This window comes from Coregonus clupeaformis, chromosome 23 (assembly GCF_020615455.1).
Source record: "Coregonus clupeaformis isolate EN_2021a chromosome 23, ASM2061545v1, whole genome shotgun sequence".
Lineage (NCBI taxonomy): Eukaryota > Metazoa > Chordata > Actinopteri > Salmoniformes > Salmonidae > Coregonus > Coregonus clupeaformis.
Window position 1 is genome coordinate 58,572,901 of NC_059214.1, and position 26,752 is coordinate 58,599,652.

Genomic DNA, 26,752 nt, shown 5'->3' on the forward strand with positions numbered 1-26,752 from the left:
GTCAGTGATATTGTCCACATGGTGTATTCTATGTCCTGTCAGGGATGTTGTCCAGGCGGTGTATTCTATATCCTGTCAGTGATGTTGTCCACATGGTGTATTCTATATCCTGTCAGGGATGTTGTCCACGTGGTGTATTCTATATCCTGTCAGGGATGTTGTCCACATGGTGTATTCTATGTCCTGTCAGGGATGTTGTCCAGGCGGTGTATTCTATATCCTGTCAGAGATGTTGTCCAGGCGGTGTATTCTATGTCCTGTCAGGGATGTTGTCCAGGCGGTGTATTCTATGTCCTTTCAGGGATGTTGTCCAGGCGGTGTATTCTATGTCCTGTCAGGGATGTTGTCCACGTGGTGTATTCTATATCCTGTCAGGGATGTTGTCCACATGGTGTATTCTATGTCCTGTCAGGGATGTTGTCCAGGCGGTGTATTCTATATCCTGTCAGGGATGTTGTCCAGGCGGTGTATTCTATGTCCTGTCAGGGATGTTGTCCAGGCGGTGTATTCTATGTCCTGTCAGGGATGTTGTCCAGGTGGTGTATTCTATGTCCTGTCAGGGATGTTGTCCTGGCGGTGTATTCTATGTCCTGTCAGGGATGTTGTCCAGGTGGTGTATTCTATGTCCTGTCAGCTCAATTGGTAGAGCATGGCGCTTGTAACGCCAAGATAGTGGGTTCGATCCCCGGGACCACCCATACGTAAAAATGTATGCACACATGACTGTAAGACGCTTTGGATAAAAAGCGTCTGCTAAATGGCATATTATGTTGTCCAGGCGGTGTATTCTATGTCCTGTCAGGGATGTTGTCCAGGCGGTGTATTCTATGTCCTGTCAGGGATGTTGTCCAGGCGGTGTATTCTATATCCTGTCAGGGATGTTGTCCAGGCGGTGTATTCTATATCCTGTCAGGGATGTTGTCCAGGCGGTGTATTCTATATCCTGTCAGGGATGTTGTCCAGGCGGTGTATTCTATATCCTGTCAGGGATGTTGTCCACATGGTGTATTCTATATCCTGTCAGGGATGTTGTCCAGGCGGTGTATTCTATGTCCTGTCAGGGATGTTGTCCAGGCGGTGTATTCTATGTCCTGTCAGGGATGTTGTCCAGGCGGTGTATTCTATGTCCTGTCAGGGATGTTGTCCAGGCGGTGTATTCTATGTCCTGTCAGGGATGTTGTCCAGGCGGTGTATTCTATATCCTGTCAGGGATGTTGTCCAGGCGGTGTATTCTATGTCCTGTCAGGGATGTTGTCCAGGCGGTGTATTCTATGTCCTGTCAGGGATGTTGTCCAGGCGGTGTATTCTATGTCCTGTCAGGGATGTTGTCCAGGCGGTGTATTCTAGAGGAGGGCTGCTCATCTTTCTTTCTTTTCCTGAAAAGCAAAAGAAAAGCACATTCTAGTTGCAGTAGACAGTGAGGTCAAGCTTGTGTTTTTCACCCAGATGTCTCCGTTCCTTTTCAATCCATATCTAGCCATTAGCTTGTAAAAAATACATGTTTTTTCTTAAGGCTAATTATTGGACTTGGAATAGGAAAATGACAGCGGGATACCAGTGGCATACTCTGCATTCTTCCACACAAAGTTACAGTAGGTATCGGTGCTGTTGCATGGCTCTGAATAATGATATTGGATGGCAACAGCAACAGAAAATTCACCACAGCAAAAAGCACTGTCAGGATGTAGTGACACAGGGGACATGACCTCTGCTGAACTCTGAGCTAAACTCACTGTCAGGATGCAGTGCAAGGTACAAAGCAAGGTAGCAACACACGACAACACAGCATGGTAGCAACACAGCATGGTAGCAACACAGCATGGTAGCAGCACAACATGGCAGCAACACAACATGGCAGCAGCACAACATGGCAGCTACACAACATGGCAGCAGCACAACATGGTAGCTACACAACATGGTAGCAGCACAACACATGGTAAAAACATTATTGGGCACAGACAACAGCACAAAGGGCAAGAAGGTAGAGACAACAATACGTCACGCAAAGCAGCCACAACTGTCAGTAAGAGTGTCCATGATTGAGTCTTTGAATGAAGAGATGGAGATAAAACTGTCCAGTTCGAGTGTTTTTTGCAGCTCGTTCCAGTCGCTAGCTGCAGCGAACTGAAAAGAGGAGCGACCCAGGGAAGGATCCTGACATAGTGTAGAAGGATCCTGACATAGTGTAGAAGGATCCTGACATAGTGTAGAAGGATCCTGACATAGTGTAGAAGGATCCTGACAGTGTAGAAGGGTTTGTCTTCAAAGAGCCCTCTGTGTTATTGACTGAGATCTGAGAGATTTAGTTGCACTCTGGTACTCTCCTCCTCTCACTGCTCTATCCTTCCTATCCCCCTCTCTCTCTCTCTCTCTCTCTGTCTCTCTCTCTCTCTCTCTCTCTCTCTCTCTCTCTCTCTCTCTCTCTCTCTCTCTCTTTCATTCTGTCGCTCCTCCTCTCTCTCTCTCCTCCTCTCGCTCTTCTCTCTCTCTCTCTCTTTCATTCTCTCTCCTCCTCTCTCTCCTCTCTTTCTCTCCTTCTCATCTCTCTCTCCTTCTCCTCTCTCGCTCTCCTCTCTCTTTCTCTCATTCTCTCTCATCCTCTCTCTCTCTTTCTCCCCTCTCTCTCTCTCTCTCTCTCTCTCTCTCTCTCTCTCTCTCTCTCTCTCTCTCTCTCTCTCTCTCTCTCTCTCTCTCTCTCTCTCTCTCTCTCTCTCTCTCTCTCTCCATCTCTCTCTCTCCATCTCTCTCTCTCTCCATCTCTCTCTCTCTCTCTCTCTCTCTCTTTCTCTCTCCCTCCTCTCTCTCCTTCTCTCTCTCCTCCTCTCTCTCTGCTATATCCTTCCTGCAGCATTATACCTTTTGTTCATAGCCACTCTGCCTCAGTACAGCATGTCTACCTACCTAGCTCTCTCCATCTCACACACACACACACACACACACACACACGAGCACACCGTCTGCACAGCCCTCTAGGTTCCTTCCATACTGCCACTCTGCAGCCTGTCTTTTAAACCCTCCCCATGCAACCCACACACACACATCCTCAAAGTACACACACACATCCTCAAAGTACACACACACACAGTCTGCATGACACTCCAGGCCATAACCGTCATCACAGTCCTATATTCAGGCTGGAGAACAGAGGGAGGGGGGAGGGGGGAGGGGGGAGGAGGAGGGGAGGAGGGGAGGAGGGGAGGGGGAGAGGAGGGGGAGAGGAGGAGGATTGGAGGGATCGGGGTGAACAGCGCAGCAGCCGTCACTTCCTGTTTACTATAGCAGCTTCCTTATTCCACACAGAGCGATGTGAGACTGTTGCTTTTGCTAGGCACTGTCTGCCATCTACTGGTCATCAGCAACACTGCTAACCAAGACCACTGCTATCTAGCAACACCTCTAACCCAGACCACTGCCATCTAGCAACACCGCTAACCAAGACCACTGCCATCTAGCAACACCTCTAACCAAGACCACTGCTATCTAGCAACACCTCTAACCAAGACCACTGCCATCTAGCAACACCGCTAACCAAGACCACTGCCATCTAGCAACACCTCTAACCAAGACCACTGCCATCTAGCAACACCGCTAACCACTGCCATCTAGCAACACCGCTAACCAAAACCACTGCCATCTAGCAACACCGCTAACCAAGACCACTGCCATCTAGCAATACCTCTAACCAAGACCACTGCCATCTAGCAACACCGCTAACCAAGACCACTGCCATCTAGCAATACCTCTAACCAAGACCACTGCCATCTAGCAACACCGCTAACCAAGACCACTGCCATCTAGCAACACCTCTAACCAAGACCACTGCCATCTAGCAACACCGCTAACCACTGCCATCTAGCAACACCGCTAACCAAAACCACTGCCATCTAGCAACACCGCTAACCAAGACCACTGCCATCTAGCAATACCTCTAACCAAGACCACTGCCATCTAGCAACACCGCTAACCAAGACCACTGCCATCTAGCAACACCTCTAACCAAGACCACTGCCATCTAGCAACACTGCTAACCAAGACCACTGCCATCTAGCAACACCTCTAACCAAGACCACTGCCATCTAGCAACACCGCTAACCAAGACCACTGCCATCTAGCAACACCACTAACCAAGACCACTGCCATCTAGCAACACCTCTAACCAAGACCACTGCCATCTAGCAACACCTCTAACCAAGACCACTGCCATCTAGCAACACCGCTAACCACTGCCATCTAGCAACACCGCTAACCAAAACCACTGCCATCTAGCAACACCGCTAACCAAGACCACTGCCATTTGCAATACCTCTAACCAAGACCACTGCCATCTAGCAACACCGCTAACCAAGACCACTGCCATCTAGCAACACCTCTAACCAAGACCACTGCCATCTAGCAACACTGCTAACAAGAACCACTGCCTTTTAGCAAAACCGCTAACCAAGACCACTGCCATCTAGCAACACCGCTAACCAAGACCACTGCCATCTAGCAACACCGCTAACCAAGACCACTGCCATCTAGCAATACCTCTAACCAAGACCACTGCCATCTAGCAACACCGCTAACCAAGACCACTGCCATCTAGCAACACTGCTAACCACTGCCATCTAGCAACACCACTAACCAAGACCACTGCCATCTAGCAACACCGCTAACCAAGACCACTGCCATCTAGCAACACCGCTAACCAAGACCACTGCCATCTAGCAACACCACTAACCAAGACCACTGCCATCTAGCAACACTGCTAACCAAGACCACTGCCATCTAGCAACACCGCAAACCAAGACCACTGCCATCTAGCAACACCTCTAACCAAGACCACTGCCATCTAGCAACACCGCTAACCACTGCCATCTAGCAACACCGCTAACCTAAACCACTGCCATCTAGCAACACCGCTAACCAAGACCACTGCCATTTGCAATACCTCTAACCAAGACCACTGCCATCTAGCAACACCGCTAACCAAGACCACTGCCATCTAGCAACACCTCTAACCAAGACCACTGCCATCTAGCAACACTGCTAACCAAAACCACTGCCTTTTAGCAAAACCGCTAACCAAGACCACTGCCATCTAGCAACACCGCTAACCAAGACCACTGCCAACTAGCAACACCGCTAACCAAGACCACTGCCATCTAGCAACACCGCTAACCAAGACCACTGCCATCTAGCAACACCGCTAACCAAGACCACTGCCATCTAGCAACACTGCTAACCAAAACCACTGCCTTTTAGCAAAACCGCTAACCAAGACCACTGCCATCTAGCAACACTGCTAACCAAAACCACTGCCTTTTAGCAACACAGCTAACCAAGACCACTGCTATCTAGCAACACTGCTAACCACTGCCATCAAGCAACACCGCTAACCAAGACCACTGCCATCTAGCAACACTGCTAACCACTGCCATCTAGCAACACTGCTAACCAAAACCACTGCCATCTAGCAACACGGCTAACCAAGACCACTGCCATCTAGCAAAACTGCTAACCAAGACCACTGCCATCTAGCAACACCACTAACCAAGACCACTGCCATCTAGCAACACCACTAACCAAGACCACTGCTATCTAGCAACACTGCTAACCACTGCCATCTAGTAACACCACTAACCAAGACCACTGCCATCTAGCAACACCACTAACCAAGACCACTGTCATCTAGCAACACTGCTAACCAAGACCACTGCCATCTAGCAACACCACTAACCAAGACCACTGCCATCTAGCAACACCACTAACCAAGACCACTGCCATCTAGCAACCCCGCTAACCAAGACCACTGCCATCTAGCAACACCGCTAACCAAGACCACTGCCATCTAGCAACACCGCTAACCAAGACCACTGCCATCTAGCAACACCGCTAACCAAGACCACTGCCATCTAGCAACACCGCTAACCAAGACCACTGCCATCTAGCAACACCGCTAACCAAGACCACTGCCATCTAGCAACACCGCTAACCAAGACCACTGCCATCTAGCAACACAACTAACCAAGACCACTGCCATCTAGCAACACAACTAACCAAGACCACTGCTATCTAGCAACACCTCTAACCAAGACCACTGCCATCTAGCAACACCGCTAACCATGACCACTGCCATCTAGCAAAACCGCTAACCAAGACCACTGCCATCTAGCAACCCCGCTAACCAAGACCACTGCCATCTAGCAACACCGCTAACCAAGACCACTGCCATCTAGCAATACCTCTAACCAAGACCACTGCCATCTAGCAACACCGCTAACCAAGACCACTGCCATCTAGCAACACTGCTAACCACTGCCATCTAGCAACACCACTAACCAAGACCACTGCCATCTAGCAACACCGCTAACCAAGACCACTGCCATCTAGCAACACCACTAACCAAGACCACTTCCATCTAGCAACACCGCTAACCAAGACCACTGCCATCTAGCAACACCACTAACCAAGACCACTGCCATCTAGCAACACTGCTAACCAAGACCACTGCCATCTAGCAACACCGCTAACCAAGACCACTTCCATCTAGCAACACCACTAACCAAGACCACTGCCATCTAGCAACACCGCTAACCAAGACCACTGCCATCTAGCAACACTGCTAACCACTGCCATCTAGCAACACCACTAACCAAGACCACTGCCATCTAGCAACACCGCTAACCAAGACCACTGCTATCTAGCAACACCGCTAACCAAGACCACTGCCATCTAGCAACACCGCTAACCAAGACCACTGCCATCTAGCAACACCACTAACCAAGACCACTGCCATCTAGCAACACCGCTAACCAAGACCACTGCTATCTAGCAACACCTCTAACCAAGACCACTGCCATCTAGCAACACCGCTAACCAAGACCACTGCCATCTAGCAACACCTCTAACCAAGACCACTGCCATCTAGCAACACCGCTAACCAAGACCACTGCCATCTAGCAACACCGCTAACCAAGACCACTGCCATCTAGCAACCCCGCTAACCAAGACCACTGCCATCTAGCAACACCGCTAACCAAGACCACTGCCATCTAGCAATACCTCTAACCAAGACCACTGCCATCTAGCAACACCGCTAACCAAGACCACTGCCATCTAGCAACACTGCTAACCACTGCCATCTAGCAACACCACTAACCAAGACCACTGCCATCTAGCAACACCGCTAACCAAGACCACTGCCATCTAGCAACACCGCTAACCAAGACCACTGCCATCTAGCAACACCACTAACCAAGACCACTGCCATCTAGCAACACTGCTAACCAAGACCACTGCCATCTAGCAACACCGCTAACCAAGACCACTGCCATCTAGCAACACCACTAACCAAGACCACTGCCATCTAGCAACACCGCTAACCAAGACCACTGCCATCTAGCAACACTGCTAACCACTGCCATCTAGCAACACCACTAACCAAGACCACTGCCATCTAGCAACACCGCTAACCAAGACCACTGCCATCTAGCAACACCGCTAACCAAGACCACTGCCATCTAGCAACACCGCTAACCAAGACCACTGCCATCTAGCAACACCACTAACCAAGACCACTGCCATCTAGCAACACCGCTAACCAAGACCACTGCTATCTAGCAACACCTCTAACCAAGACCACTGCCATCTAGCAACACCGCTAACCAAGACCACTGCCATCTAGCAACACCGCTAACCAAGACCACTGCCATCTAGCAACCCCGCTAACCAAGACCACTGCCATCTAGCAACACCGCTAACCAAGACCACTGCCATCTAGCAATACCTCTAACCAAGACCACTGCCATCTAGCAACACCGCTAACCAAGACCACTGCCATCTAGCAACACCACTAACCAAGACCACTGCCATCTAGCAACACCACTAACCAAGACCACTGCCATCTAGCAACACCGCTAACCAAGACCACTGCCATCTAGCAACACCGCTAACCAAGACCACTGCCATCTAGCAACACCGCTAACCAAGACCACTGCCATCTAGCAACACTGCTAACCAAGACCACTGCCATCTAGCAACACTGCTAACCAAGACCACTGCCATCTAGCAACACTGCTAACCACTGCCATCTAGCAACACCACTAACCAAGACCACTGCCATCTAGCAACACCGCTAACCAAGACCACTGCCATCTAGCAACACCGCTAACCAAGACCACTGCCATCTAACAACACTGCTAACCACTGCCATCTAGCAACACCGCTAACCAAGACCACTGCCATCTAGCAACACCGCTAACCAAGACCACTGCCATCTAGCAACACCGCTAACCAAGACCACTGCCATCTAGCAACACCGCTAACCAAGACCACTGCCATCAAGCAACACCGCTAACCAAGACCACTGCTATCTAGCAACACTGGTAACCAAGACCACTGCCATCTAGCAACACCACTAATCAAGACCACTGGCATCTAACAACACCGCTAACCAAGACCACTGCCATTTAGCAACACCGCTAACCAAGACCACTACCATCTAGCAACACCACTAACCAAGACCACTGTCATCTAGCAACACTGGTAACCAAGACCACTGCCATCTAGCAACACCACTAACCAAGACCACTGGCATCTAACAACACCGCTAACCAAGACCACTGTCATCTAGCAACACTGCTAAACAAGACCACTACCATCTAGCAACACCACTAACCAAGACCACTGTCATCTAGCAACACTTCTAACCAAGACCACTGCCATCTAGCAACACCACTAACCAAGACCACTGCCATCTAGCAACACCACTAACCAAGACCACTGCCATCTAGCAACACCGCTAACCAAGACCACTGCCATCTAGCAAAACCGCTAACCAAGACCACTGCCATCTAGCAACACCACTAACCAAGACCACTGCCATCTAGCAACACCGCTAACCAAGACCACTGCCATCTAGCAACACCACTAACCAAGACCACTGCCATCTAGCAACACCACTAACCAAGACCACTGCCATCTAGCAACACCGCTAACCAAGACCACTGCCATCTAGCAACACCACTAACCAAGACCACTGCTATCTAGCAACACCTCTAACCAAGACCACTGCCATCTAGCAACACTGCTAACCAAGACCACTGCCATCTAGCAACACCGCTAACCAAGACCACTGCCATCTAGCAACACTGCTAACCACTGCCATCTAGCAACACCACTAACCAAGACCACTGCCATCTAGCAACACCGCTAACCAAGACCACTGCCATCTAGCAACACCACTAACCAAGACCACTGCCATCTAGCAACACTGCTAACCACTGCCATCTAGCAACACCACTAACCAAGACCACTGCCATCTAGCAACACCGCTAACCAAGACCACTGCCATCTAGCAACACCGCTAACCAAGACCACTGCCATCTAGCAACACCGTCTCCTGAGTGGCGCAGTGGTCTAAGGCACTGCATTGCAGTGCTAGCTGTGCCACTAGAGATCCTGGTTCGAATCCAGGCTCTGTCGCAGCCGGCCGCGACCGGGAGACTCATGGGCAGCGCACAATTGGCCCAGGGTAGGGGAGGGAATGGCCGGCAGGGATGTAGCTCAGTTGATAGAGCATGGCGTTTGCAACGCCAGGGTTGTGGGTTCGATTCCCACGGGGGACCAGTATTAAAAATTATACAAATAAATAAATAAATAAATAAAAAATAAATGTATTCACTAACTGTAAGTCGCTCTGGATAAGAGCGTCTGCTAAATGACTAAAAAAAATTAAAAACCAAGACCACTGCCATCTAGCAACACCGCTAACCAAGACCACTGCCATCTAGCAACACCGCTAACCAAGACCACTGCCATCTAGCAACACCGCTAACCAAGACCACTGCCATCTAGCAACACCACTAACCAAGACCACTGCCATCTAGCAACCCCGCTAACCAAGACCACTGCCATCTAGCAACACTGCTAACCAAGACCACTGCCATCTAGCAACACTGCTAACCAAGACCACTGCCATCTAGCAACACTGCTAACCAAGACCACTGCCATCTAGCAACACCACTAACCAAGACCACTGCCATCTAGCAACCCCGCTAACCAAGACCACTGCCATCTAGCAACACCGCTAACCAAGACCACTGCCATCTAGCAACACCGCTAACCAAGACCACTGCCATCTAGCAACACCGCTAACCAAGACCACTGCTATCTAGCAACACCGCTAACCAAGACCACTGCCATCTAGCAACACCGCTAACCAAGACCACTGCCATCTAGCAACACCGCTAACCAAGACCACTGCCATCTAGCAACACCACTAACCAAGACCACTGCCATCTAGCAACACCGCTAACCAAGACCACTGCCATCTAGCAACACCGCTAACCACTGCCATCTAGCAACACCACTAACCAAGACCACTGCCATCTAGCAACACCACTAACCAAGACCACTGCCATCTAGCAACACCGCTAACCAAGACCACTGCCATCTAGCAACACCGCTAACCACTGCCATCTAGCAACACCACTAACCAAGACCACTGCCATCTAGCAACACCACTAACCAAGACCACTGCCATCTAGCAACACCGCTAACCAAGACCACTGCCATCTAGCAACCCCACTAACCAAGATCAAGGGACCTGAACAAACCTCCAGAGCAAGTTGCTACTTAGGTTAGCTGGTTGTGGTGTTAATGGTGTACCCAGTGCTTTCAGTGGAATTAAGTTCAACTTTAATATCACTAGGGGATTATATTTTAGAGACAGTATTTTACATAGAGATCCTATTAAATGACTCTTATTCCATATAAGTCTATGGTATTTTATGACAGGTAACAAGCAGTAGAAAATGGAGGCACTAGCCCACTGTAACCGCTGGGTCGTAACTGTTGAAAGGCTCTGCATGGTCAATCCGACGTCAGAAGTGGCCGTACACTATCACTGCGATGCAGCCTCCGCAGACGTCAGGGCTTTCATACTTCTTGAGCTTAGCGGAGCAGAGCAGAGCTATTGTGAAGGAAGTTGTCAAGGAAGTGAGTTTGTGTTTATACAGGACGTACCTCCCCCCACATACTGTCAACCAATCATGTCAATGCGGAGCTACACTACATGACCAAAAGTATGTGGACACCTGTTCGTCGAACATCTCATTCCAAAATCATGGTCATTATTATGGAGTTGGTCCCCCCCTTTGCTGCTATAACAGCCTCCACTCTTCTGGGAAGGCTTTCCACTAGATGTTGGAACATTGCTGCGGGGACTTGCTTCCATTCAGCCACAAGAACATTAGTGAAGTCGGGCACTGATGTTGGGCGATTAGGCCTGGCTTGCAGTCGGCATTCCAATTCATCCCAAAGGTGTTCGATGGGGTTGAGGTCAGGGCTCTGTGCAGGCCAGTCAAGTTCTTCCACACCGATCTCCACAAACCTTTTCTGTATGGACCTCGCTTTGTGCACGGGTGCATTGTCATACTGAAACAGGAAAGGGCCTTCCCCAAACTGTTGCCAAAAGTTGTAAGCACAGAATCATCTAGAATGTAATTGTATGCTGTAGCGTTAAGATTTCCCTTCACTGGAACTACGGGGCCGAGCCTGAACCATGAAAAACAGCCCCAGTCCATTATTCCTCCTCCACCAAACTTTACAGTTGGCACTATGCATTGGGGCAGGTAGCGTTCTCCTCGCATCCGCCAAACCCAGATTCGTCCGTCGGACTGCCAGATGGTGAAGGGTGATTCATCACTCCAGAGAACGCGTTTCCACTGCTCCAGAGTTCAATGGCGGCGAGCTTTACACCACTCCAGCTGACGCTTGGCATTGCGCATGGTGATCTTAGGCTTGTGTGCGGCTGCTCGGCCATGGAAACCCATTTCATGAAACTCCCGACGAACAGTTATTGTGCTGACGTTTCTTCCAGAGGCAGTTTGGAACTCGGTAGTGAGTGTTGCAACCGAGGACAGACGATTTTTACGCGCTACGCGGTTCAGCACTCGGCGGTCCCGTTCTGTGAGCTTGCGTGGCCTACCACTTCGTGGCTGAGCCGTTGTTGCTCCAAGACGTTTCCACTTCACAATAGATTGCATGGCTGTGTGGTCGATTTTATACACCTGTCAGCAGCGGGTGTGGCTTAAATAGCCGAATCCACTAATTTGAAGGGTTGTCCACCTACTGCTGTATATATAGTGTATATGGAGCCCTCCGCATTGTTTCAACATTTGAGAGGCGCACGGCAATGCGGTGCGGAGCTCGATTTGGCCTCTGCATGCCTCCGGAGGCTCCGCAATTGCGTCACACCCTCCATACGAAGCCTCCGACCACATTTTTGGATCAAGCATTAATTGGTGAGGGGGTGGTGAGGGGAGAGGAGGGGTGTAGGATAGGGGAGGCAGGGGGTGAGGAAGGAGGGTAAGGGTCTCACATGCTCGTAATTAATCAGGCAGTGACATAAGACCCTAGATTAAGGAGGAATCAATGCATCCAGAGCTTTAAATAACCTGACCTTTGGACAGAATGAACCTGTTAGCAACATGTAGCCTGTTACACAGCCTGGATGGCTACATTGGTATACACTGTGGGTAGTGGTATAACACACTGTGGGTTATAACACACTGTGGGTAGTGTTATAACACACTGTGGGTAGTGTTATAACACACTGTGGGTAGTGTTATAACACACTGTGGGTAGGGTTATAACACACTGTGGGGTAGTGTTATAACACACTGTGGGTCGTGTTATAACACACTGTGGGGTAGTGTTATAACACACTGTGGGGATGGACTATACTGGGACCTGGCACTGCCACCTGCCTGCCTGTGGGGGAAGGGCTGTGGGGATGGACTATACTGGGACCTGGCACTGCCACCTGCCTGCCTGTGGGGGAAGGGCTGTGGGGATGGACTATACTGGGACCTGGCACTGCCACCTGCCTGCCTGTGGGGATGGACTATACTGGGACCTGGCACTGCCACCTGCCTGCCTGTGGGGATGGACTATACTGGGACCTGGCACTGCCACCTGCCTGCCTGTGGGGGAAGGGCTGTGGGGATGGACTATACTGGGACCTGGCACTGCCACCTGCCTGCCTGTGGGGGAAGGGCTGTGGGGATGGACTATACTGGGACCTGGCACTGCCACCTGCCTGCCTGTGGGGGGAAGGGCTGTGGGGATGGACTATACTGGGACCTGGCACTGCCACCTGCCTGCCTGTGGGGGAAGGGCTGTGGGGATGGACTATACTGGGACCTGGCACTGCCACCTGCCTGGCTGTGGGGATGGACTATACTGGGACCTGGCACTGCCACCTGCCTGCCTGTGGGGGAAGGGCTGTGGGGATGGACTATACTGGGACCTGGCACTGCCACCTGCCTGGCTGTGGGGATGGACTATACTGGGACCTGGCACTGCCACCTGCCTGCCTGTGGGGGAAGGGCTGTGGGGATGGACTATACTGGGACCTGGCACTGCCACCTGCCTGCCTGTGGGGGAAGGGCTGTGGGGATGGACTATACTGGGACCTGGCACTGCCACCTGCCTGCCAGTGGGGGAAGGGCTGTGGGGATGGACTATACTGGGACCTGGCACTGCCACCTGCCTGGCTGTGGGGGAAGGGCTGTGGGGATGGACTATACTGGGACCTGGCACTGCCACCTGCCTGCCTGTGGGGGGAAGGGCTGTGGGGATGGACTATACTGGGACCTGGCACTGCCACCTGCCTGCCAGTGGGGGAAGGGCTGTGGGGATGGACTATACTGGGACCTGGCACTGCCACCTGCCTGCCTGTGGGGGGAAGGGCTGTGGGGATGGACTATACTGGGACCTGGCACTGCCACCTGCCTGCCTGTGGGGGAAGGGCTGTGGGGATGGACTATACTGGGACCTGGCACTGCCACCTGCCTGCCTGTGGGGGAAGGGCTGTGGGGATGGACTATACTGGGACCTGGCACTGCCACCTGCCTGGCTGTGGGGATGGACTATACTGGGACCTGGCACTGCCACCTGCCTGCCTGTGGGGATGGACTATACTGGGACCTGGCACTGCCACCTGCCTGGCTGTGGGGATGGACTATACTGGGACCTGGCACTGCCACCTGCCTGGCTGTGGGGATGGACTATACTGGGACCTGGCACTGCCACCTGCCTGGCTGTGGGGGAAGGGCTGTGGGGATGGACTATACTGGGACCTGGCACTGCCACCTGCCTGCCTGTGGGGGAAGGGCTGTGGGGATGGACTATACTGGGACCTGGCACTGCCACCTGCCTGCCTGTGGGGGAAGGGCTGTGGGGATGGACTATACTGGGACCTGGCACTGCCACCTGCCTGCCTGTGGGGGGAAGGGCTGTGGGGATGGACTATACTGGGACCTGGCACTGCCACCTGCCTGCCTGTGGGGGAAGGGCTGTGGGGATGGACTATACTGGGAACTGGCACTGCCACCTGCCTGCCTGTGGGGGAAGGGCTGTGGGGATGGACTATACTGGGACCTGGCACTGCCACCTGCCTGCCTGTGGGGGAAGGGCTGTGGGGATGGACTATACTGGGACCTGGCACTGCCACCTGCCTGGCTGTGGGGATGGACTATACTGGGACCTGGCACTGCCACCTGCCTGCCTGTGGGGGAAGGGCTGTGGGGATGGACTATACTGGGACCTGGCACTGCCACCTGCCTGCCTGGCACTGCCACCTGCCTGCCTGTGGGGGAAGGGCTGTGGGGATGGACTATACTGGGACCTGGCACTGCCACCTGCCTGCCTGTGGGGATGGACTATACTGGGACCTGGCACTGCCACCTGCCTGCCTGTGGGGATGGACTATACTGGGACCTGGCACTGCCACCTGCCTGCCTGTGGGGGAAGGGCTGTGGGGATGGACTATACTGGGACCTGGCACTGCCACCTGCCTGGCTGTGGGGGAAGGGCTGTGGGGATGGACTATACTGGGACCTGGCACTGCCACCTGCCTGCCTGGCACTGCCACCTGCCTGCCTGTGGGGGAAGGGCTGTGGGGATGGACTATACTGGGACCTGGCACTGCCACCTGCCTGGCTGTGGGGGAAGGGCTGTGGGGATGGACTATACTGGGACCTGGCACTGCCACCTGCCTGCCTGGCACTGCCACCTGCCTGGCTGTGGGGGAAGGGCTGTGGGGATGGACTATACTGGGACCTGGCACTGCCACCTGCCTGGCTCTCAAAGCCACACATGGTAAAAGATACACACAGAGTCTCAGGTCTCATCAATAGAAACATACTGTACAACGTACGTCTGCCCAGTGCCTGCTATCATCAACACAGTCAACTTATTAACGTCTGTCTGTTGTCTGTTCTTGTGAGAAATGAGAAGGTTAGCTCGATACTACAGTGGTAGAGAGAGAAAGGTGTCTGTTACTAGCAATGGTCATCAGCATAAAAAAAAAAAAAAGGTTTTTCAAAACAATTCTAATAAATGCAACAGTTGAACAATGGATGAAGATACTCCAAACTCCATCAGATATTGACTGAATTATAGCACATAAAACGGTTTACTGGCACGGACATATAATGAATGGAGTTCAGTGATTTTGGTGGGAATTGAGGTATTCAACACACACAGACACATACACACACACAGTTACACACACACACAGTTACACACACACACAGACACACACACACACACACACACACACACACATTTACACACACACACCGACGCACACACACACACAGTTACACACACACACAGACACACACACACACACACATTTACACACACATACAGACACACACACACAAACACACACACACACAAACACCACACAAACACAAACAACACACACACACAAACACACACATACACACAGTTACACACACACACACACACAAAGTTACACACACACACATACACACACACACACACACAAAGTTACACACACACATACACACACACACACACACACACACACATACACACACACACATACACACACACACACACACAAAGTTACACACACACACATACACACACACACACACACAGACACACACACACACACACACACACACACACACATTTACACACACGCACCGACGCACACACACACACAGTTACACACACACACAGACACACACACACACACACACATTTACACACACATACAGACACACACACACAAACACCACACAAACACAAACAACACACACACACAAACACACACATACACACAGTTACACACACACACACACAAAGTTACACACACACACATACACACACACACACACACACAAAGTTACACACACACATACACACACACACACACACACACATACACACACACACATACACACACACACACACACACACAAAGTTACACACACACACATACACACACACACACACACAAACACCACACACACACATACACACAGTTACACACACACACACACACAAAGTTACACACACACACACACACACACACACACACACACACACACACACACACACACACACATACACACAGTTACACACACACACACACACAAAGTTACACACACACATACACACACACACACACACAGACCCACAGACAGTACCAATAGCATAACCCTGCCCTGTTACCAGCAGCACAGTCATCTGCTGGGTTCTCTACAGATATACAGTTGAAGTCGGAAGTTTACATACACTTAGGTTGGAGTCATTAAAACCCATTACTCAACCACTCCACAAATTTCTTGTTAACAAACTATAGTTTTGGCAAGTCGGTTAGGACATCTACTTTGTGCATGACACAAGTACTTTTTCCAACAATTGTTTACAGACAGATTATTTAACTTATAATTCACTGTATCACAATTCCAGTGGGTCAGAAGTTTACATACACTAAGTTGACTGCATTTAAACAGCTTGGAAAATTCCAGAAAATGATGTCATGGCTTTAGAAGCTTCTGATAGGCTAATTGACATCATTTGAGTCACTTGGAGGTGTACCTGTGGATGTATTTTAAGGCCGACCTTCAAACTCAGTGCCTCTTTTCTTGACATCATGGGAAAATCTAAGGAAATCAGCCAAGACCTTAGAAAAAAAATTGTAGACCTCCACAAGTCTGGTTCATCCTTGGGAGCAATTTCCAAACGCCTGAAGGTACCACGTTGTACTTTGGTGTGAAAAGTGCAAATCAATCCCAGAACTACAGCAAAGGACCTTGTGAAGATGCTGGAGGAAACAGGTACAAAATGATCTATATCCACAGTAAAACGAGTCCTATATCGACATAACCTGAAAGGCCGCTCAGCAAGGAAGAAGCCACTGCTCCAAAACCGCCGTAAAAAAGTCAGACTACGGTTTGCAACTGCACATGGGGACAAAGATCATACTTTTTGGAGAAATGTCCTCTGGTCTGATGAAACAAAAATAGAACTGTTTGGCCATAATGACCATCGTTATGTTTGAAGGAAAAAGGGGGTGGGTTGCAAGCCGAAGAACACCATCCCAACCGTGAAGCACGGGGGTGGCAGCATCATGCTGTGGGGGTGCTTTGCTGCAGGAGGGACTGGTGCACTTCACAAAATAGATGGCATCATGAGGAAGGAAAATTATGTGGATATATTGAAGCAACATCTCAAGACATCAGTCAGGAAGTTAAAGCTTGGTCGCAAATGGGTCTTCCAAATGGACAATGACCCCAAGCATACTTCCAAAGTTGTGGCAAAATGGCTTAAGGACAACAAAGTCAAGTTATTGGAGTGGCCATCACAAAGCCCTGACCTCAATCCTACAGAAAATGTGTGGGCAGAACTGAAAAAGCGTGTGCGAGCAAGGAGGCCTACAAACCTGACTCAGTTACACCAGCTCTGTCAGGAGGAATGGGCCAAAATTCACCAAACTTATTGTGGGAAGCTTGTGGAAGGCTATCCGAAACGTTTGACCCAAGTTAAACAATTTAAAGGCAATGCTACCAAATACTAATTGAGTGTGTGTAAACTTCTGACCCACTGGGAATGTGATGAAAGAAATAAAAGCTTAAATAAATCATTCTCTCTACTATTATTATGACATTTCACATTCTTAAAATAAAGTGGTGATCCTAACTGACCTAAGACAGGGAATTTCTACTAGGATTAAATGTCAGGAATTGTGAAAAACTGAGTTTAAATGTATTTGGCTAAGGTGTATGTAAACTTCCGACTTCAACTGTATATACATTATGTGTAACACCACCACTGTATCCAGACAGACGCTACATCTGTTGGGAACCCAGTGTCACACCACCACTGTATCCAGACAGACACTACATCTGTAGGGAACCCAGTGTCACACCACCACTGTATCCAGACAGACACTACATCTGTAGGGAACCCAGTGTAACACCACCACTGTATCCAGACAGACACTACATCTGTAGGGAACCCAGTGTCACACCACCACTGTATCCAGACAGACACTACATCTGTAGGGAACCCAGTGTTACACCACCACTGTATCCAGACAGACACTACATCTGTAGGGAACCCAGTGTCACACCACCACTGTATCCAGACAGACACTAGCATCCTATTCTATCTACAGCTGATCAGGGCCCTATCAGAAGACAGGAGACTGTGACACCCGTAAGCACCCCGTCATCCCAGCAGACAGCCACTGTTCAGGCAGACACTGACACCTAGCGGACAAACATGGTACTGCCTCTGAGCCTGATCCCCCACTGGCACACACTAAGTCTTGGATAGGGTTTGTTGATATAACAACGTATATGACTGACTGAGGTGTGCAATGGTGCCGCTGCCTGAGATGTCCGTCTTTTCTGGACGTCTAGGATACAGGCTCTTTCTAGAGAAGGGGAGTGAGTGTTTGATGATGCTGGGATGTAGAACAGGGGAAAATGGATTGGTGCACATGCCTCTCTGTAGACTAACTGTTCGGGGGGACATGACGCACTTTAATAGGAGAACACCGTCTGAAACCAGCCACGTCAACGTCATCAAGTTATTTCTATTGATCAATCTGGCTACCGCTATGTGTATGACCATAGGTCCTGTAGCTCAGTTGGTAGAGCATGGCACTTGCAACGCCAGGGTTGTGGGTTCGTTTCTGTATGAAAAATGTATTCGCTCACTAACTGTAAGTCGCTCTGGATAAGAGCGTCTGCTAAAAATGACTGAAAATGTAAACGTGTGCTCAGTCTGGAATGAGGCCTGCAGGTTTATAGTGAGAACATTCTACTACCCACAACTCACCACCACGTGACTGTCTCTCCTGCCGCGGGCATCTTCCCACGTCATAACTCCGGGAGACATTGTAGTCCGGGCTATCGGAGCAGTTGGCCATCCTGTTGCATTGGTTGGTCTATGCAGTTTGCTATTGATTCCACCTGATTGGCTTCTGCATCTGTCATCTGCAGCAGGTCCCGCCCTCTCCTCTGGTAATCCAACCAATGGGGCCGCTGAGTTAGTCATCCATACAGTCATTGTAGTCAGGTGATATGGTGATGGAGAAGGGGGATGGAGGGGGGTCAGTGTAGTCAGGTGATATGGTGATGGGGAAGGGGGGATGGAGGGGGGTCAGTGTAGTCAGGTGATATGGTGGAGGGGGGATGGAGGGGGGTCAGTGTAGTCAGGTGATATGGTGATGGGGAAGGGGGGATGGAGGGGGGTCAGTGTAGTCAGGTGATATGGTGATGGGGATGGAGGGGGGGGGTCAGTGTAGTCAGGTGATATGGTGATGGGGAAGGGGGATGGAGGGGGGTCAGTGTAGTCAGGTGATATGGTGATGGGGATGGGGGATGGAGGGGGGTCAGTGTAGTCAGGTGATATGGTGATGGGGAAGGGGGATGGAGGGGGGTCAGTGTAGTCAGGTGATATGGTGATGGGGATGGGGGATGGAGGGGGGTCAGTGTAGTCAGGTGATATGGTGATGGGGAAGGGGGATGGAGGGGGGTCAGTGTAGTCAGGTGATATGGTGGAGGGGGATGGAGGGGGGTCAGTGTAGTCAGGTGATATGGTGATGGGGAAGGGGGGATGGAGGGGGGTCAGTGTAGTCAGGTGATATTGTGATGGGGATGGAGGGGGGTCAGTGTAGTCAGGTGATATGGTGATGGAGAAGGGGGATGGAGGGGGGTCAGTGTAGTCAGGTGATATGGTGATGGGGAAGGGGGATGGAGGGGGGTCAGTGTAGTCAGGTGATATGGTGATGGGGATGGAGGGGTCAGTGTAGTCAGGTGATATGGTGATGGGGAAGGGGGATGGAGGGGGGTCAGTGTAGTCAGGTGATATGGTGATGGGGATGGGGGATGGAGGGGGTCAGTGTAGTCAGGTGATATGGTGATGGAGAAGGGGGGATGGAGGGGGTCAGTGTAGTCAGGTGATATGGTGATGGGGAAGGGGGATGGAGGGGGTCAGTGTAGTCAGGTGATATGGTGGAGGGGGATGGAGGGGGGTCAGTGTAGTCAGGTGATATGGTGATGGAGAAGGGGGATGGAGGGGGTCAGTGTAGTCAGGTGATATGGTGATGGGGAAGGGGGATGGAGGGGGTCAGTGTAGTCAGGTGATATGGTGATGGGGAGGGGGATGGAGGGGGTCAGTGTAGTCAGGTGATATGGTGATGGGGAAGGGGGATGGAGGGGGGTCAGTGTAGTCAGGTGATATTGTGATGGGGATGGAGGGGGGTCAGTGTAGTCAGGTGATATGGTGATGGAGAAGGGGGATGGAGGGGGGTCAGTGTAGTCAGGTCATATTGTGATGGGGATGGAGGGGGGTCAGTGTAGTCAGGTGATATGGTGATGGAGAAGGGGGATGGAGGGGGTCAGTGTAGTCAGGTGATATGGTGATGGGGAAGGGGGATGGAGGGGGTCAGTGTAGTCAGGTGATATGGTGATGGGGAAGGGGGATGGAGGGGGTCAGTGTAGTCAGGTGATATTGTGATGGGGAAGGGGGATGGTGTAGTCAGGTGATATGATGGAGGGGGTCAGTGTAGTCAGGTGATATTGTGATGGGGAAGGGGGATGGAGGGGGTCAGTGTAGTCAGGTGATATGGTGATGGGGAAGGGGGATGGAGGGGGTCAGTGTAGTCAGGTGATATGGTGATGGTGAAGGGGGATGGAGGGGGGTCAGTGTAGTCAGGTGATATGGTGATGGAGAAGGGGGATGGAGGGGGTCAGTGTAGTCAGGTGATATGGTGATGGGGAAGGGGGATGGAGGGGGGTCAGTGTAGTCAGGTGATATGGTGATGGGGAAGGGGGATGGAGGGGGTCAGTGTAGTCAGGTGATATGGTGATGGGGATGGAGGGGGGTCAGTGTAGTCAGGTGATATGGTGATGGGGAAGGGGGATGGAGGGGGGTCAGTGTAGTCAGGTGATATGGTGATGGGGAAGGGGGGATGGAGGGGGGTCAGTGTAGTCAGGTGATATGGTGATGGGGAAGGGGGATGGAGGGGGGTCAGTGTAGTCAGGTGATATTGTGATGGGGAAGGGGGATGGAGGGGGGTCAGTGTAGTCAGGTGATATTGTGATGACAAATGGCATCAGAACACAAGGTGACCTGAAATGTAGTCGACCTGGAACGCAAGGTGACTTGTATAATGATGCCGTTGATATCAGTAGCCAATAAGCTGTTCATCCATCTGCCTCGGAGTCGGGGGAGGTTTTTACCAATTACAATATTGGTTTCTATTGATTCTGATATCAATACATTTCTGCCTGCAGTATTATTCTAAGGATTTGTATAGGTCTCTGTCTGTCTCTGCTCTCTCTGCGTGTCTAGCCTACAGAATATATAACCTATCATCCCAGGACATGGACATAGCTGCCAAAACCATCTTCACCATTATCTCATCATATTTCATCACAACCCAAGTCGGTGCTGTGTAGCAGCATTAACTGGGGACAATGAAAACACCTTCAGTCAGGTCGTCAGTCGATCCTTCCGTCCTCTGTTCTGTTTAACTTCAGACAACAACATCTTTCCCGTCAGAACAGAACAGTCTGGAAGGTTGCTATAGAAACTAACCAGCTTCCACACCACATCTGCAGTTCCCTAACTATCCACACAGCGGCGCTCTGGGTCCGGATATACTCTCTGCATCTGACTGTCTGTCATTCATTCATGCATCTGTAATATTTCAAGAAGAAGAATCATCTGATAGACTTGATATTATTGAATGTTTTTTTTTTCTACTGCGTTATTCGCTATTAGTCCTACCTTCTCATCTACATTTGGTGACATGGAATAATTAAAAAATTAAAAAACGAAATTTTGTAAACAATGTCAACAGCATCCATTTGATTCATTCGATTCAGACTCGATGCTGTTCATTATTGATCCATACCTATACATCGTTTTAAAGTGCCTGTAATCATTTTTGAAACGTCTAAGTCCATTTAGAGGGCAATTGGCTGCGCGTAATGTCTAGCCTCAATGTGCTTGTCAAGGTGTGATTCTCTAAGCGACAGATATTTATTGGATAGGATGTGCTGCTCCTAGAGGGACCCGTTAGGCTACCGTGGCTCCACTATCAAAGACAATGGCATCTCTGCATGGATGGATAGACCTCTGTTAGGCCTTTTCCTCATCATAGCTGCCAGACGATAGAGGGTCTGCCGCCAGGCAGCGCAGCCCATTAAAGCCACTCTAATGGTCTAACGGACAATGCATGACGCTGATATGGTGTAAATAAATAGGCGGGTGTGGGTAGAGTCACTGGGTGACCTTGGGGTTTTAAGTAATTGCACTTCCCCCGTAGGTATCAGATTAATTAATCGTAATTGTAGACAAATTGGTCCTATCATATCATATCTCTCCAACACCAAACAGGCAAATCATATGTAAACTTTTGAAAAATAAAAAATAAAATGCGATTAGGCTGAATAAATTAGACATTACTAAGAGAACATGAATAAAGTGCTACAATACGTGGGGGGTGGTTTGGTTGATCGTGGTTGTTGTTTTTGAGGCTAAATGTAGCCTAATAATGTTGTTTCCAACCTACAGCAAGGAAGAGCGTGCGCATAATGGAAGACTGCTTTCAGGGGAGATCACGAGCCACGTTTTGATTAATCCACTGTTATGAGAATATTAAATAATTCCTTTAGCATGAAGAGATGCCGGAAATAAGAGGGATCCAACCTTACTCTAGCCAGAGCGCAGAATGGGGATGAATGTTACTCACAGAAAGAAACGCATGGTTTCTCTGCATATCTTCTAGGATATGCGTGTTTTTCCATTGATGCGTAGTTTTCTGTTTGTTCTACAATCATACATCAGTGAGTTTCCCCGTGTACCCTTTGTGCGGGCTGCAGTGCGCTTTGTGGGGGCTGCAGTTGGTATATTTGATAGAGTCAGCGTCCTCCATGTCCACGCAGTCCGATTTGGAAAGCGACGGTTGGCTGTCACTGTTTTTTAATTCACCAAACGACGATTGCTGCTGCTGGCCACACGTCACATGGGTGTATTGGAACTGCTCCTCGTGCTCAGTCTCCCGGTGATAGAAGTAGTTGAAGTTGGACACGATGACGGGGACCGGTAACGCGATGGTGAGCACACCGGCTATGGCGCACAGAGAGCCCACGATCTTGCCCCCTATGGTCACCGGGCACATGTCCCCGTAGCCCACGGTTGTCATGGAGACCACAGCCCACCAGAAGGCGTCGGGGATCGAGCTGAAGCCGGAGTCTGGGTCGTCGGTCTCGGCGAAGTAGACAGCGCTGGAGAAGAGGATGACTCCGATGAAGAGGAAGAAGATGAGGAGCCCCAGCTCTCTCATACTGGCTTTGAGGGTTTGTCCCAATATCTGGAGACCCTTGGAGTGTCTGGACAGCTTGAAGATCCTGAACACCCTGACCAGCCGGATGACCCTGAGGATGGCCAGAGACATGGCTTGCTGTCCGTTCCCTTGGTGCTCCGCCAGCTCCAAGCCCAGGGTGATGAAATAGGGGATGATGGCCACGATGTCGATGGTGTTCATCATGTTTTTGAAAAAGGCGGGCTTGGAGGGGCAGGCTAGGAACCTCACTAACAGCTCAAAGGAGAACCAGATGATACACAGGGTCTCCACTATAAAGAAAGGGTCCGTGAATGGATTGGGCTTCTTGGCGCGGGTAGTCCCATTCATCGCCAGCTCAGCGTCCCAGTTCTTCTCCTTTTCATCCCTAAACTCAGGCAGCGTCTCCAAGCAGAAGATGACAATGGAAATCAAAATCACCAGAACAGACACTATAGCTATCCCTCGGGCGGGTCCCGAGCTCTCCGGGTATTCAAATAGCAGCCAGACCTGCCGTTGGAACTCATTTTCGGGCAACGGTCTCTCCTCTTCTTTTATAAATCCCTCGTCCTCCTTAAAATTCTCGATCACGTCTTCTCCTAATTGGTAAAATTTGATCTCCTCCATGAATATGTCCAAGGGGACGTTGGCTGGTCTCCTGAGGCGCCCGCCAGACTGGTAGTAGTAGAGGATGGCGTCGAAGCTGGGTCGGTTCCTGTCGAAGAAGTACTCGTTCCTCAGTGGGTCGAAGAAGCGCATCCTCTTCCTCGGGTCCCCCAGTAAAGTGGCGGGGAACTGCGCGAGCGTTTTCAGTTGGGTTTCAAAGAGCAGCCCGGAGATGTTGATGACCACGCGCCCGCAGCACTCCTGGTCCGTCCGCTGGTCCGCGGGGTCGAACACATCTTGGGACAGGGCTGCTAGTGCCACGGTCTCATCGTGGTTCTCTCCGGCCACTACAGTCATGTTTCTCCCCCGACGAGCAACAGCTTCTTTCTCTCCACAGTCCCCGCTAGTGTCCGTCTCCTACCTTCCCCAATCCCCCCTCTACCCCGTGCGGTTTTAAGTCCTTCCGCGCGTTGTGACAAACAAGTCCAAGCAGTCACTTGTGGAACGGTGGAAACGGCTCCGCTCTCTCTCTCTCTCCGTGTCCTCTCTCTGTGTCTCCTCTCTCCGTGTCTCCTCTCTCCGTGTCTCCTCTCTCCGTCTCTCTCTCTCTCCGTGTCTCCTCTCTCCGTGTCTCCTCTCTCCGTGTCTCCTCTCTCCGTCTCTCTCTCTCTCTCCGTGTCCTCTCTCTGTGTCTCCTCTCTCCGTGTCTCTCTCTCTCCGTGTCTCCTCTCTCCGTGTCTCCTCTCTCCGTCTCTCTCTCTCTCTCCGTGTCCTCTCTCTGTGTCTCCTCTCTCCGTGTCTCTCTCTCTCCGTGTCCTCTCTCTGTGTCTCCTCTCTCCGTGTCTCCTTTCTCCGTGTCTCCTCTGCGTGTTCTCTACTGATGGTGCTATTCCTTCTCTCCCGTCTGCGGACGGGTTGTTTTCCTCCCTGTGCACAACAGCTTCTCACATCCCCTTCCAATGCTGACGTGTAGACGCTCTCTCACTGAAGAGAGAAAACACATACATGCTTGGTCTCTGAATGTGATTCAACTGATATTTGAGCACATTAATGATGGTACATAAAATATGCAATTTGATATTTACATATTTTAACGTTTACATTTTTACATTTATGTCTTAACCAGAGCGACGTACAGTTAGTGCATTCATCTTAATAATAATAATTAATTGTTTTAATGGGGCGGGGGGGGTCGAGGTGAGGAGGAGGATTATTTAAGATACTGTTAGAACAGGTAGGGTTTCAGATGAGAAGAGCTTAGACTGGAGGGGTGGGAGGGCCAAGAGACCTGAGGTGGTAGAACGGAGTGCTCGGGGGGGGGGGTTGGCGTGTAGGGTTTGAACATAGCCTGAAGGTTAGGGAGGGGCGGTTCCTCTTGCTGCTCCGTAGCTAAGCACCACGGTCTGGTAGTGGATGTGAGCTTCGACTGGAAACCAGTGGAGTGTGCGGAGGAGCAGGGTGACATATGTCTTGCTGTCTTGCTGGATTCAAAATACGCTTCTCTAAGATTTGTTAGTTTTAACCAGTATTTGCTCATTTATCATTGAAATCTATTATTGATCTAGCATTTGGAATATTTTGTGTAATGGTTACTGAACATCTCACATGTGGCCCACATGGTTCTGAAAAGACAATTCAAGGAGAGAAACTGCAACGTCATGCAGCCACTATTCAGACATCATGATCACACTGACCCTTTCTCTCTCTCTCTCTCTGTCGCTCTCTCTCTCTCTCTCTCTCTCTCTCTCTCTCTCTCTCTCTCTCTCTCTCTCTCTCTCTCTCTCTCTCTCTCTCTCTCTCTCTCTCTCTCTCTCTCTCTCTCTCTCTCTCTCGCTCTCTCTAGTGTTCTAGAAAGGGACAAGTTGTGTGTCACTCATGGTTCCCTCTCTCTATCTCTCTCTCTCTCTCTCTCTCTCTCTCTCTCTCTCTCTCTCTCTCTCTCTCTCTCTCTCTCTCTCTCTCTAGTGTTCTAGAAAGGGACAAGTTGTGTGTCACTGCTTTTCCAACTACCATAACAGGGCTATATCATGCACAGTGCAGTGAATGCACATAGTACGAACCATTTATTGTCCCCTAATATAATATAATAAAATATAATGAAAACATGTTCTATTGTCCTCAGGTCGCTGTGCCTCACTGCGTGTGTGGCACACTTTTGCAAACTGATGGCCAACTCAACTTAGAAAAAAAAATGACGTCTGACTCCTAAAATAGCTTGCTTTCTCCCAGGCTCAGAAGGACAGTTTATTTTCCCATGGAATGCCTGGGCTGGGGGGCAGCTGAGGAGAGGGACAAGAGGTGATGACATCAAATTACATCCATGCATTTCTACCGTGTGTGTGTGTGGAGGGGGGGACTTAACACTTTTACGTTTGAATGAAGTTGTTCTGTTGGTGCTGTAGCTGGGGACATATCAAATCAAATCAAATCAAATCAAATTTTATTGGTCACATGCGCCGAATACAACAAGTGCAG

General features: G+C 50.4%; 2 protein-coding genes and 1 long non-coding RNA gene across 4 annotated transcripts; 2 read left to right on the top strand and 1 right to left on the bottom strand.

The window, feature by feature from the left end:
• The first annotated feature begins 118 nt into the window (after positions 1–118).
• On the top strand, positions 119–1,421 carry LOC121537111. The gene is made up of 2 exons (XM_045206485.1): positions 119–462; positions 779–1,421. Exons 1-2 carry the CDS (start codon positions 119–121, stop codon positions 1,419–1,421), a joined length of 987 nt encoding a protein of 328 aa, XP_045062420.1.
• On the bottom strand, positions 1,291–24,865 carry LOC121537110 (shaker-related potassium channel tsha2). Of its 2 annotated transcripts, none has more exons than XR_006657312.1 (2): positions 19,156–19,450; positions 1,291–1,376 (listed from the first exon to the last, which is right to left on the bottom strand). XR_006657312.1 is itself a non-coding variant. In XM_041844886.2 (2 exons), exon 1 carries the CDS (start codon positions 24,632–24,634, stop codon positions 23,165–23,167), a length of 1,470 nt encoding a protein of 489 aa, XP_041700820.1. In that variant the 5' UTR covers positions 24,635–24,865; the 3' UTR covers positions 1,294–1,376; positions 23,081–23,164. The 2 variants fall into 2 exon arrangements, 1 of the variants encoding a protein (XP_041700820.1); XM_041844886.2 differs by lacking the exon at positions 19,156–19,450 and adding an exon at positions 23,081–24,865 and having other exon boundaries at positions 1,294–1,376.
• Positions 20,489–21,578, top strand: LOC123481771. The gene is made up of 2 exons (XR_006657313.1): positions 20,489–20,826; positions 20,942–21,578. It is a non-coding gene; the product is annotated as an uncharacterized LOC123481771 (long non-coding RNA).
• Positions 24,866–26,752: the final 1,887 nt, after the last annotated feature.